This window comes from Elaeis guineensis, chromosome 11 (assembly GCF_000442705.2).
Source record: "Elaeis guineensis isolate ETL-2024a chromosome 11, EG11, whole genome shotgun sequence".
Classification (NCBI taxonomy): Eukaryota; Viridiplantae; Streptophyta; class Magnoliopsida; order Arecales; family Arecaceae; genus Elaeis; species Elaeis guineensis.
The window spans coordinates 110,418,549-110,431,598 of record NC_026003.2 but is presented as its reverse complement, the minus strand read 5'-3'; the positions used below and the strand labels follow the sequence as shown (position 1 = coordinate 110,431,598).

General features: G+C 37.0%; 1 protein-coding gene across 3 annotated transcripts; it reads left to right on the top strand.

Annotated features, from left to right (window-relative positions):
• Positions 1 to 4,828: 4,828 nt before the first annotated feature.
• LOC105054202 (DET1- and DDB1-associated protein 1) lies at positions 4,829 to 11,888 on the top strand. 3 transcript variants are annotated; one of them, XR_012135511.1, is made up of 5 exons: positions 4,829 to 5,185; positions 7,634 to 7,694; positions 10,638 to 10,843; positions 11,452 to 11,513; positions 11,593 to 11,668. XR_012135511.1 is itself a non-coding variant. In XM_019853609.3 (4 exons), the coding sequence occupies exons 1-4, from the start codon at positions 5,099 to 5,101 to the stop codon at positions 10,931 to 10,933; spliced, it is 330 nt and encodes a 109-aa protein (XP_019709168.1). In that variant the 5' UTR covers positions 4,829 to 5,098; the 3' UTR covers positions 10,934 to 11,444. The 3 variants fall into 3 exon arrangements, 2 of the variants coding, with proteins under 2 accessions (XP_019709168.1, XP_010933962.1); XM_019853609.3 differs by lacking the exons at positions 11,452 to 11,513; positions 11,593 to 11,668 and adding an exon at positions 10,884 to 11,444 and having other exon boundaries at positions 10,638 to 10,769; XM_010935660.4 differs by lacking the exon at positions 10,638 to 10,843 and having other exon boundaries at positions 4,849 to 5,185; positions 11,593 to 11,888.
• Positions 11,889 to 13,050: the final 1,162 nt, after the last annotated feature.

Sequence of the window (13,050 nt, the reverse complement as noted above, 5' to 3'; positions counted from 1 at the left end):
TCACATGGAATGCTTAAAAAAGATGGGCTACGGTAACGTAGGCCAATCAACTGTTGCACCTGAAAGAATGCCGTAAACAGTGCTATCAGGGTATGGAAGCCAAACATGAATATTGCCAGTAGAGTGTCAGGTGTTTAGTTACATACTAAATGTTAAATTTTTAGCAAAGATTTTAACCGATGTATCTTGTTAAATTTAGAATCCAAAATAAATATATTGAATATATCTGGATACAGACAATAGTAGCTGAGCCTTTTGGGATTCAAGTAAAATACACGTATCCATGCAGATAAAATGCACAATCTGAAATTAAGTTCATGAAAATCAAAGCACCAAAAGATTTCTAAATATCCCTATCTTGTTGGATCTGGCTATTACTCTTTGATCGACATTTTTGCGACAATAGGTAATGGCCCCTATCTAGATAGTGTATTTATGTGATGACTTAGTGTTTCGCATTTCTTAACCACAGATATTGATCTAGGAGGATCACCAAAGTCCCAGACCCTTGTAGACCACTCTAGCCTCTCTTTTTTTTTTTTTTTTTTTTTTTGAGGTTCACTCTAGCCACTCTAGCCCTTCCAAGCTGTATCAAATGTAGTTATAATTGACATCCAAATGTACTTTTTGTCCACTTGATATGATTCCTTTTTGAAGGGGAGAATAAGAATGAATACCATTTGCTTCACTTCATTGTCATGATATGTCATTCTTATTTATATCCAACCAATATTCATATTCACTTTACCAATAATTATATTGAAATTTAGATTTCAGTTATATCCTGTGGCATGACAACATTTTATCTGATCCTGATCATATGTACAATTGGGTAACTTCAACAATAAGACCAATTAAGGTGCGGTTACTTCAAAAAGTTGGAATAAGGTTTGCAAGGCAATCACACTAATGTTTATGATATTTGCAGTGTTGATGAATCTTAAATGACAATGATGATGATAATGGTAATTGTGATATTCCTAAGCAACAGTCTTTGCTTATGCTTTGTTACCACAAATTCCCAAGAGTATAACAAAATCATTCATTAAAAACTTGGAATATAAACAGAATCATGATGCGAAGTGCAAGGTGATTATACAATTGTCATAATTGCAAATATGATTGAGACATCCTGAAACATGATTTAAAATCCACACTTTCGTTGTCCCCATTTTCAATGAAGTACAATTAAATTGTCATGAGAACATAACAAAATGGTAAAGACATTAAAATGGACTGATATTTCAACAGATACACTATGTACAGAGGCAATAAATCAATAGCTATATTACATAGTGTGATAAGATGAATATTTGAGAGGGATTACAAAATATCGCCAATGATACCCTTCATATGATCATCATTTGGTTATCTGCCATAACGAAAGAATGTTTCGATGCTTCTGGGCCTAAAAGTATGTGACCTCAGACCATCATGACCAGCACCAGCACCCTGACAACCTTGCCAATCTCCAGTTCTGACTTCTAAAGAGTTAGGCAAGCTTTATGCATATGGAAGAGCGAGCATAATAGTTAGAACCAAGACACTCTACTCTAAAATACTGATGCAAACGAATGGAGATCCATCCACCCTTTGCGAACCTCAGATGCGAAAAATTATTGGTTAGACCAGGTTCACCGCAGACCACTAATAATTTATTTGTTGGGAGGAGGGGAAAAGGATAAAATACATCGAAGCCCATGCATAGAATTTCTTTTTCTACATTTCATGTATAGCAACAATATGTGATGCATTTAATCATTTTCCTCTCCTTCCAACTAATAAAATATTTGTGGTCCACGGTGAACCTGGTCCAACCAATAATTTCCCTGAAATAGAGCCTCTGTTATCTACTCTTTCACAGAAGAGACACAGGATCATCATATGACTAAAGCCACACAGGTGACCCTTGCAAAAGAATCCAAGGTAGTACACACCATTAAGTCATGAATGGACAAAAACTAAAGCAAGCAAACTAGAAAGTGGTAGGAGTATTAACTCAAATATGTTCTATTCTTTTCGAGTGAATTTACAGTAATGTTCATGATAATTAGCTTGACATTTTTTAGCAAACATGAACTAATCATATAGTAGAAAGATTTCTCAAAGAAATTTCACAAATGCTGGAATAGAGCCCTGTTATCTACCCTTGGGCAGAAGAGACACAGGATGATCACATGACTAGAGCCACATGGGTTGCCCTTGCTGAAAGAATCCAATAAAGCGCACACCATTAAACATGAATGGAAAAAACTTTAAAAAGCAAACTAGATAGTGATTCCTATTTTTACTAAAATATCACCAAATACCTATCAGTGATCTTTCGACTTCGCCAGTGATACACATCAAACAGTTCAATCCAACAAAAGGTTTCAGTAAAGTTAGCAGCAGCATCTATCAATACTCTCAGACATTCAGGAAGAATGGCATACTACAAGGCAGAGCTACACTGTACTCATCTTACTAAATTTGAAGCTGCTGAATTGCGGTTTAGACTTGCCTGACAGCTGGTGAACTTGGTGAGTTTTCAGGAGAATTTGAAATGGTTGATGTTGGAGCAGCAGCTTGAAATTTGGAGAAAGAACTGAGCATAATATGGAAGTATGATGATAGGGAGAAAAGGTGGAGGTGTTGGAGTTCGTTGTGCAAAATGAGAGACATATGTAGCTGCAGGAGATCTTGGTGATGATCTTCTTGGTGGTAACATATCCATTTTGATCTCATAGAGGAATCTATAAGTCCTTTGAAGGCAATAAGAAAATTTTGCAGCAAAACAAGGAATTGGCATGGTTTTCACTTGTTGTTGGCATCAACATACTCTCTCTGTCTCACCCAATATTTCCTCCCTTACTGATAATTTTGAAGTGTTAGCTTCAGGGTGCTAAAATTGAACTAAATGCGGTATATATGAATTTTAATAAGCACAAATCAGAAGCTCTCATGCTACTCATAAAATAGCATAAATGAGAAACTGTCGTGCTAATCATTGTTTCTTTTTTTGATAGGGAAGCAACGGAGAACTACCAGCCAGCTTTCATTAGAAGAAAGGATTACAAGAATGTACAAGGTGAATGAAGGATCTAAAGAACATAAACAAAGAAATACAGCAAAAAGCAGAGCACGTAAGAAGATAAGGTACCTAGCCCTCAGTTATAGATTTACCAACATTCCAACTTTAGTCCAGATAGAGCACTTGTTAGAAAACTCGTACAATAGAAGGCCACTCCAATATCCACTTTCAGCATACATTTTGTGTTCGTAGAGGACATCTTCATAGCGCCGAGTTACCCATTGGAGGAAAAGCATATCAGAGAAGAGAGTTTAGTGAGAATTAGAGCATGAGTGTTGATCATTTTTCTTTTGCAAATGATCTCCCAACTAATAAATATATGTAGAATTCTTTGCAAAACAGAATAGACAATGCTATTTTTTTTTGAGAAATATCCTATTGTTCCACTATCTCCAGATTTTTCAGTACAAGGCAGCCATCAATTGATCCGTCATCTTTCTTTCTAAGGCTAGGAATTTAGCTCTTCTCCAGATATCTTTTTTTTGAGAACTGTCATGCTAATCATAGAATAAAAGAAGACTCAATGAACTCATGCTATCTAAATCAATATGTTAGGTTACTCCTTTACAAAGATATGAAACAATACTAAAATTTTGTTCAGAACAAAATTGACATTCAAACTCCGAGTGTTTGACAGAGCAAACCGCAACAAGAAGGCCCGAAGGCTTTTGTCAGCCTCCTGTACCCGTGTTGCCAGTTCCAACCAGGGGCTATCATTAACATGCCTGAAGTACATGCATCTTAAGGTGTCATGGTCTTAAAACGTGCCACAGTACCAGAAGGGTGGGTCCACCTTCTTTTGACCAACTTTTTGACCCAAGACGTTCTGGAATTTGGAAAGGATGTTCGACAGGGGAAAACTGGCTCCTGGAACGTTAGAGATGTCACGGTAAATAATCACAAAAGAGAATATACCAAAGACGGTACCTTATTTTCCTTAGCAACAATAAAGATTAAGGGGGGAAAAAAAAACAGTGCACTTGGTGAAGAATTCATCAGTGATCCTCGTTGGATATTTCTTCTATATATATATATATATATATATATATATATATATATATATATATATATATATATATATATATATATATATATATATTTAGTTGGAGACTAGAATGTTATATTTAAATATAGATCAATGGTGCATAAAAAAATACGATATCTACAAAATATAGTTGACAATATTCATGAAAGATTGATGTCTGATAAAATACTGACATTTATAGGCATTGATGTCTGATAAAATGTTGACATTTATAATAGCAAAGGCATTGACATCTAATAAAACACTGAAACATCCTTCACAATGGCAACACGATGTGTGCCAAGTTACAGAGCAAAGTGAAGAGTGCAAGGCAGCTGAAGATTTTCGTCAACGTTTTCCTGGTTTTAGTGTAGCCCTTGGGCTACCGCCCAACGCTGGACCGGCAGAAACCAGGTAACGTCCTGGTAAAGAGGCCGGCATACGGTCACACCGGTAAAACTGTTAAAAATCTGCCGAAGACCGTCCAAGCCGATGCCGAGTCCGAGCCCGAGGAAAGCTAACAGAGAGACCTACATAGTTTCACACAATTTAGGACACGCAAAATAACATCCATTCACTAACATGACATGAATGAAGAGGCCCGCGTAGCAAATGGGTGCGCACGGATCCACGTCCCTCTAAATCCCAATTAAAATGCGACTTTTTTTTTTTGAGGAAAAAAAAAAGAGAGAGAGATATTGGCAAATCGATCACTAGTAAAAGTGTAATCCTCGCATGCGGGGTGTCCCTTGGCTTCATCTAGTCCCTTCTTTCTCTCACTGCTCTTCCTCTCCCTCCACAGAGTTCCCACATCTTCGATATAAAAGAGTGTTTAGAGAGTGTGTGCCTTTCTCCCCTGTGGGCAAGAGACAAGGAGGAAAACGAGAGAGAGAGAGAGAGAAAGAGAGAGCACCTTGTTTCTCTTTTTTATAGCTATCCCCATCTATAAATACTGGATAAGCCTTGTATCGTTGGAGCGAAGTGTTGCCGTAAAAAGCCAGTAAATGGGGTCTTTGCTCGGGGACTGGCCCTCCTACGATCCTCACAACTTCAGCCAACTCCGACCCGCCGATCCGTCCGCTCAGCCTTCCGTAAGTTCCTTCTCTCTATCCGATCCGATTGTTTCCCTCCGCCACTCTTCTATTCTAGTCTTGATCGAACCATTTCTTGGATTCTTTTTCTTTTTTGGGGGAACCTTTTTGGCAAATCTTGTGTGGTTCCGCTATGAACCCTTTTAGCCGGCGGCGAAGGTTGGTCTTGGTATCAGAAATCCTCTGAGATGGCCGAGATCTTGGCAATCAAAACCTCGCTAACTTGTCGGTTTCACAAAATTTAAATTAACTTTGAAGCTTTTTCTGAACATTGTGTTGATTAGTCGCACATATCACAGAACTTGAAAATCGCTAAGTTTTCAAGTAGCTTGGACTTCAATCGACCTAACACATCTTGGTGACGGCAAATTATTCGGTGGCACTTAGGAAATTATGTCAAAATGTTCTCGATCTATCTTATAATGAAAGTCTTGTAAATAAGATAATAATTAAAGGGTGAAGTGAGTAATGTGATATACATAGTATAAATAATATGAATCAAATGGAAATTCTCATATATTTAACAGGTTGAAATCAAGAAAACTCAGCCTCCAGAGGGGGCGAAAAAGAAAATCCCCATCATTTGTGAGGTTCAGCATCAGGCATTCATGACTGATATATTGACCGAACGGAAAAGAGGAGAAGACATCCAACCTTGGTCCGGAGTCTGTTGTAAACAAACTTGGATGAAGTTTCAACCGAATGATTGACCGACTGAGTGAACTCAAATGGTAAATAGCAATATAATGTAAGCCAGTATTATCATGGCATTAATATTTTGAGATAGAAATTAAGCATTTGAGGCAATTCTTTAAGTGCCTTCTTTTCACTTTGACTCTTGATCCACTGTCTATTTCTTTGTCGATTGTTATCTTGCCTCTGTTTATATGTTCTTCTAATCAGTTAGTAAAGCCAGTCTAGGGCAATTCTATCTCAGCTATGCTAGTTAGATGGAAGATGACTTCATCTTCTTCTCTGCCATTCAACCACATTTGTAACGGACATCAGTAGGAGTTTATTCAGAATGCGTAATTCACTTTTGATGACTAAACTCCTGGTTTCATGGATCAGGTACAGCATTAATTAAATACAAGAAAAATGCTTCCATTATGCAGGGGAGGAGAAAATCTAACAAAAAATAATAATTGTGATGACAACAACAAAAATAAAAATTGAAACAAAAGTTAGAGAACAAATAAACAAAAAATCTTGTCATATGTTGAAGCATTAAGCATAAAAAAAATAATAATAGTAAAACCATTGACCACTACAGTAAATAAAAATGAAGTTGAAAAGAGTAAACTTTGTCGACATTGATAATATACATAAAGAGTATATATATATATATATATATATATATATATATATAATATATATATATATATATATATATATATATATATTTAAAAAAATATGTATATAATTTTTATAAAAAATCCAATTGAATTTGAAAGAACTTTAAAAAACTTCAGTAAAAGATTGGAATTTTATTATCACAGTTTAAATCAGATTAAACAGTATTTTTATATAATAATTTATTAAATGGTATTACATTGCACCTCCAGCTTTTTTTATCATAATAGGAAAAAGTAATAATATCAGAGTTCAAAATTAGAATGGCAGTGCTGATCATGGGAAAAAAGAGGGGGGGGTGGGTGGGCACGGTCCACATTATTTTTTTTCCTTTTATTTTATATATTAGAAGGAAGAAAGGAAGTTACTAAAGGAGTGAGTATGGATGTATTAAGGAAGTGGATAATATTTTTAGGAAACTTTAATTTTTTAAAGAGAGAAGAGGGGAGGTCACCAGTTGGACAAAAGAAAGAGAGAATTAAGGAGGAGATGGGGGAGAGAAATGAGGGGTGCTTCTATTAACTGAATCTATTAGAATGCTAGATTCAATAGGAAGAAAGGTGAGAAATGATCAAGAGAAGGAAGCTGACATGACATGTGGTTTTCTTATGATTTTTAATCATGTTTTATGGTTTTTGGATAGAGGAGAGCTTTCCCTCCCCTACCTGTTCAATATATGTAAAATAGAGACCGATTGTTTAGGACATCTTGGTTACACCACTATTAACTATAATCTGGACTGAAGTAGAGAGAGAGAGAGGAATGGGCTTTCTTAGGGCCTTACCGTTCATATTCTCTGATATCCAGTGCTATGTTCACCAATGGAAGCAATGTTCTGGTCACAATGTTTCCAAGTGTAGTTCCACACAGTGGACATTCTCACTTTTAAATTGTCATTCTACATAGGTATATTAGCAATTTGTTTGATTGCATCCAGGGTGTACTAAAGAGGCTATTAGTCATTCTTGTACACATAATTTATATACCGGGTTGTTGATCTGTAACCTTTGTTGCTAGACTTAAATACTTTGAGACTGTTTAAAGAATTTACTTTTTGTGTTTTTTTTCCTGAAACAATTTCATGTATCTTTTCAGAAACTCACTCCCGTCACATATCATCCGACTCATAACAGGACTCTTCCACCACCTGATCAAGGTAATTTCACTGATTTCTTAGCGAAATATTTCTTGATGGCTCTTGTTCTGAGGCATTGCTGCAAAGAGTGATTGCAGATTTATCTACATAGAAAAATCATTCAATTGCATATATATGTCCACCACCACAACGTGTAAAACATTTGATTGCACTTAGTCTTTGATTCCAAAAGAAAGGACACATGTTTTGATTAAAGTGCCTATTATTTGGAGGCGGGTGGGAGCAATGGAGTTAGGTCTAGCATGGGTACATGCTAACCAGAGTTTCTTTGGATTGCAGTGTCGTTTCTGTTTTAAATTATGTGGATAATCTACAGAATGAGTCCAACGTAGTTTATGTTCAAGATGATCCATGCTTCAAGCATGAGATGCAAACCTATCTCAAAGTTCCCACTTCCCAAATAGAACTGATAAAGGGAAACATATATGTATGTATGTATATATATGAAGGCTCGATTGAGTTGTCTTCAGCATCCCTCCACAGCTCTTTAGCAGCTTCTCTACCCCAATTATCAAGCTAGCCTGCTGGATTGTTTCCTTTTTTGCAATTGTGTTATCTCATCTGTAAAAACTGAGAACAAAATATCTGAATCAATCACTAACAACCTGTATGATATTGGTCTTAGTAATTTGCATCAGAAAAAGAGACCAAATGCAGGGAAGCAGACCTTACCCAGATGTCCTCCTTTCTCTGCAAAGATAGATGAGGACCTCCTTAATAGCCCTTGTCTTTGCCGCCTGAATTCTCACCCTTTTAGCTGCAGTTCTAGAGCTTCATTTTAATGATTTTTTTCTGAAAGCAATACCAAATGCTCTATGATTTTCCTCATGAATCCATAACACATCAGTCTTCACATTAGGCCATTCTTTCATTTGGCACACAGCTTCCATTTCTCAATCTAGATGCCTTTAGCATGTTAGTATTCTTCCGAACTTTTTACTTCAGATAGAGCATACCATGTTATTTGTTTGCATTTCCTTCCCTTGGCACAGCTTTAAATTTTTTTCCCTCCCACAGTACACAGGATTATCTGATCATATACTTTCAACTGAGGTTGCAAGTGCATAAAGACCAAGGTTTAATTTTCCAGAGGTAGGAAGATGGACATTCTAACCCATGCAAGCTTCTAGAGGAAATTCTGTTTCCTATTAGTTTGATGATAATATTAGTTTGGTGATAAAGGAAGGATGGTTGCATGATAATTTATTTATTCATGCACAAATCATGTGCACCACTCAAGCCCTAAACTAGTGTTCAAATAATTTGTGCTGACTTTCTCCTATATCAGTGCTTTACCAAGCTCTATGTGGGAATACCCTTCTGACCACATTTTCCAATAGATGTTATCCACCATTCCTGTTAGATTACTCTCCTACTATATTTGACCAGGCAGTAAATTTGTGACATTGTGGAGCAGTGAACCTGCAAAAATGTGGAGATTAGACCTTTGTGCGCATGTAGATATTTCTATCAGGTGTTTGGATAGAATAAACATGCTAGAATGTGTGTCCACGTGTGACCTCCAACATAACTCTGAGATTGCGTTTGATGCATCGTCAGGCAATCTTGAAAGGTAATCTGGATTGCCTTCAAGATAGATTGCCACTATCAAATTGCCAATAATGTTGATTACCATGTTTGGTACATGCAAGTAATGTTGCAGTAAAATTACTGAGAATCTTGATTGATATGGTTGGTATGATAATCAGATTATTAGTAATATAAAATTAAAATTTTAAAATATCCGTAAATAAATCTATTAAAAATCTATATCCTATGACCTACGCTCAACATCATTCTAGTGTCGTGGTTGCCAGATGGCAACATGTCTGGCCGCCAGCTGCCGCCCCCACCGTTGCCACAGACCGCCGCCTCCCGTCGCCACTACCGCTGGTGGATGACCATAATTTTTTATTATTTTTTAATTAAAATATATTCATCAGAAAATATCAATTAATTTAACTTTATATATTATAAAATATATTTTTCGAGAGGACAATAGGATGCTCGATTTAATTGCTTCTCTTCTTCATGAAAGGATGAAAATACCTCGACTTTTATCTTGTTTGCACCTCTCGCACCTTTTATCTCGTCTTCTTCGTCACACCACAAGCCCACCACTATTTTTATATATTTTATTATTTTTTAAAAAATAATATTTTATTGTTATATATTTTTCTTTCTTTCTTCTTTCTCCCTGTCTATGGCTTCTCCGTGCCTACCACCCCCCTCGGGCAGCGCCATCCGTGGCTCCTCCACACCCCAACCCCCCGGGCCCCTCCTCCATCTCCCTCCGCACACCCCCTCCCGATCACCTGTGGCTCCTCCACACCACACCCCCCCCACACCCCACGGGCACCGCTGGCAGCCCGCGGCTTCTCCATGGTGACATGGAGGATGGAGACATTGTTGCTGGTGCTAGAGGAGGTGGGCGACGCGGTGGGCCTGGACGGCGGGAGAAGGAGCAGGTGTGGTCATGGTGGCAAGGAGGTTGGGGATGGCGGTGGTGCGGACGGAGGGTTGGGTGGAGAGGGAGCTAAGGAGCGGCTTCACAGGAAGAAAAAGAGGAGTTTTGTTTGATTTTTGATAAGGATAATTTCGTCCAAAAATTTTATTGCAAGATTATCAAAAATATGATAATCTGGATAGCTACTTCTCCCCAAGGCAATCTGGATTGCCTCATGGGAGGCAATCTGGATTGCTATCCAAAAGACATACTAAACACGGTAATTTAGTGGGCCCAATTTAAATTGCTAGCAATCTGGATAGATTGCCAGCTACCAAATGCAACCTAAAAGATCTAGCTACCGAACTGCATATTCCTTATGTTAGCAATGAGAGAATAACCATTAATCCAAATTGTAGCATTTTGTCAGTCTAGGAGTTGGTTACTGCTCCTATTTCCAATACCTAACCATCTTCACAGCATTGTTTCTGATTTAGGACAGAAGGGGAGGAATATGCTTTATAGCTTTCGGGCATTAACAGATGCAGTTCCTACACAGATCAGGATCGGTCCTGGCTTTTCAGGGACATTGATCGTCATCCAAGCCTGTGCCATTCTGCTTATTGCAGGTTCTGAACAAAGACTTGGAGTCAGAAACATTGATCAGAGGCACCTTATGTTTTCTTATCATTATCCATATTTGGTATACTCATCCTCATTTTTCTGGATGCATTGATTTGCAGATTTTCTATGGACGATTGATGGATTCACTCTGAAAATTTATGCTACATAAGAACAACATAATTATAAGGACATTCTTATTTGACGGAGGACTAAATATTGAGAACTTCCATTGCATTTTGAACTACTGTTGCCGCTGGAAACTTTTTTTTCCTAATTTCTGTTTGATAAGCTACCTGAGCAGAGCAAGCAGAATGAGTTGGGCAGACCGCCCAGTTATACTCAGCTAGCCTCATGATTGGCTGTATCTATCTTCTGTATCTTCCTTAAGTTTCGATATCATATCTGGAGTAATACATATCCAGCTATCCTGCCTCAACAATCAGATACGTTAATAGAACTCATTTTTGTTGTGTGCTTGCAAGTTTTGCAGAATTCTCTAATATTTTAATATTATTATATCAATTTTAGTGTCTTTTTATGAGAAACTAGTGTCCAATATTTCAGAATCTAAACAGCGCTTTGAATGTCATCATTATCTCTGCAATTTGAGTCATAATATTGATGTCATATTTTTATTATTCAGCAGATACATGTCATTTAACAGCCAATTGTTGCCTCTCCTTGCAGTAATATCAACCGAAGCCAGAAATATCCTCGTGCGACAATTCTATAAGAAGTCAGAAGAAAAGGTGAAGCTACATATTAGATACTCTTTAAGCACATTTCTATCTCTTCTGTGTCCTTATTTCTCATTCTTTGTCTGTGCAGTTGAGACCAAAAAGAGCTGCATCAGAGCATCTGTCTCCTGATCATGGCTACAAGCAGCCTAGAGGTGCCTTTGCAGACGGTTCCAACTAAGCTTCATCACATGGTCTAGGTTCCTTCATATGTCCAGTGTGCCTACTCCTACCTTGCTGTCTTCATCACGTAGCAGTCTTGCTCACCATGATTGGAGGTGTGTTGCTTGCTCTCTAGTGGATGCTGCATGTTTTGCAGGCATATGGTGTATGTGAATAGTTATAATTCTGAATGAATAAACAGGGAAATATATTTCCCATTTGTTATATCTTGTGCATCTCAAAGCATTCCAGTGTTTAAATTTTTTATTTTAAATTTCTAAGGTTGCATTTTAATGGGTTTCTGGTTCTATACTGCTGTTGGCATTTAATTTCTGTATGGAAAATCCCTATAGACTCCTACTACTGTGATGGCTCTTGTCTAATTTCCCATTATTTCCTCTCCCCCCAAACCTCTTCGATTGTTTGCCAAGTACATAGTTTGATTGATCATGTAAACACAAGCTGGTGTGTAAAAAAAAAAAAAGATAGAAAATTTTGATCAAATTTACTAGCGTACGATGCTGGAATGAGCCTGGCTGAGGGACTGTCAAAGTTCCATCATCAATAACAATCCAGATTGGAACTTACCAGGCATCATCAAAATGCATTGCAGGTTATGAGGCATGCTTAGATAAAAAAAAAAAAAAGAGAGAAAAAACTCAACCATGTACAAGCATAGGAACCAGAGGATAAATTTCCAGTCCGATCATGATCGAGTGTTCGTTTTAAAACAGGAAAAGGGACAAAGAAATTTAAGTAAAAAGCAAGGGATATATATATACACACATATATAACGAGAGAGAATAGCAGAAAACCTAACGTGAATGTTCTCTGCTTTAGCTGATATCACTGCATGTCTTACACGACATGTTTGGATGCCGGAAGATATTACCAGCCTTATGAGATCTTCCTAGCCGGTTTTATTTTGTAAACATGAGGAGTAGCTTTTTTGCATTTACAAAAAGGAAGTGATTGCCCCCAACCTTGACACACGAGCGTAATCAGAATTCAAACCCAGATCATTGCATACCAGAGCTCAATGATTTTACCAACTTAATGATCTGCCACCAGAATAAGGAGAATGGTTGAAAGAGAAAAAGTCGACAACTCTGCATAATTGATCTCTATTTTAGAAAACTTTGAAAAGGTGACATAAAGAGGATGTCGAAAAAAAATATTATTTAAAAATAAAATATAATAAAATTATATTATTATTATTATTATTATATTTTTATTTTCAAAAATAAATTTTTTATTTTTATTATTTTTAAAATAAAAAATTATATTTTTTAACTATCACCATTGTCGTCATCATCATTGCTACTGTCATCACTTTCATCTCCACCACATCACCATCACTGCTACTGACACCATTATCACTATTATT

Excerpts from the sequence above, each read along its gene's own strand:
- LOC105054202 (XM_019853609.3), top strand. The coding sequence starts at position 5,099 with ATGGGGTCTTTGCTCGGGGACTGGCCCTCCTACGATCCTCACAACTTC. Across the intron at positions 5,186-7,633 it reads ATCCGTCCGCTCAGCCTTCC|AAACTCACTCCCGTCACATA; the intron begins GTAAGTTCCTTC and ends GTATCTTTTCAG. Across the intron at positions 7,695-10,637 it reads TCTTCCACCACCTGATCAAG|GACAGAAGGGGAGGAATATG; the intron begins GTAATTTCACTG and ends TTTCTGATTTAG.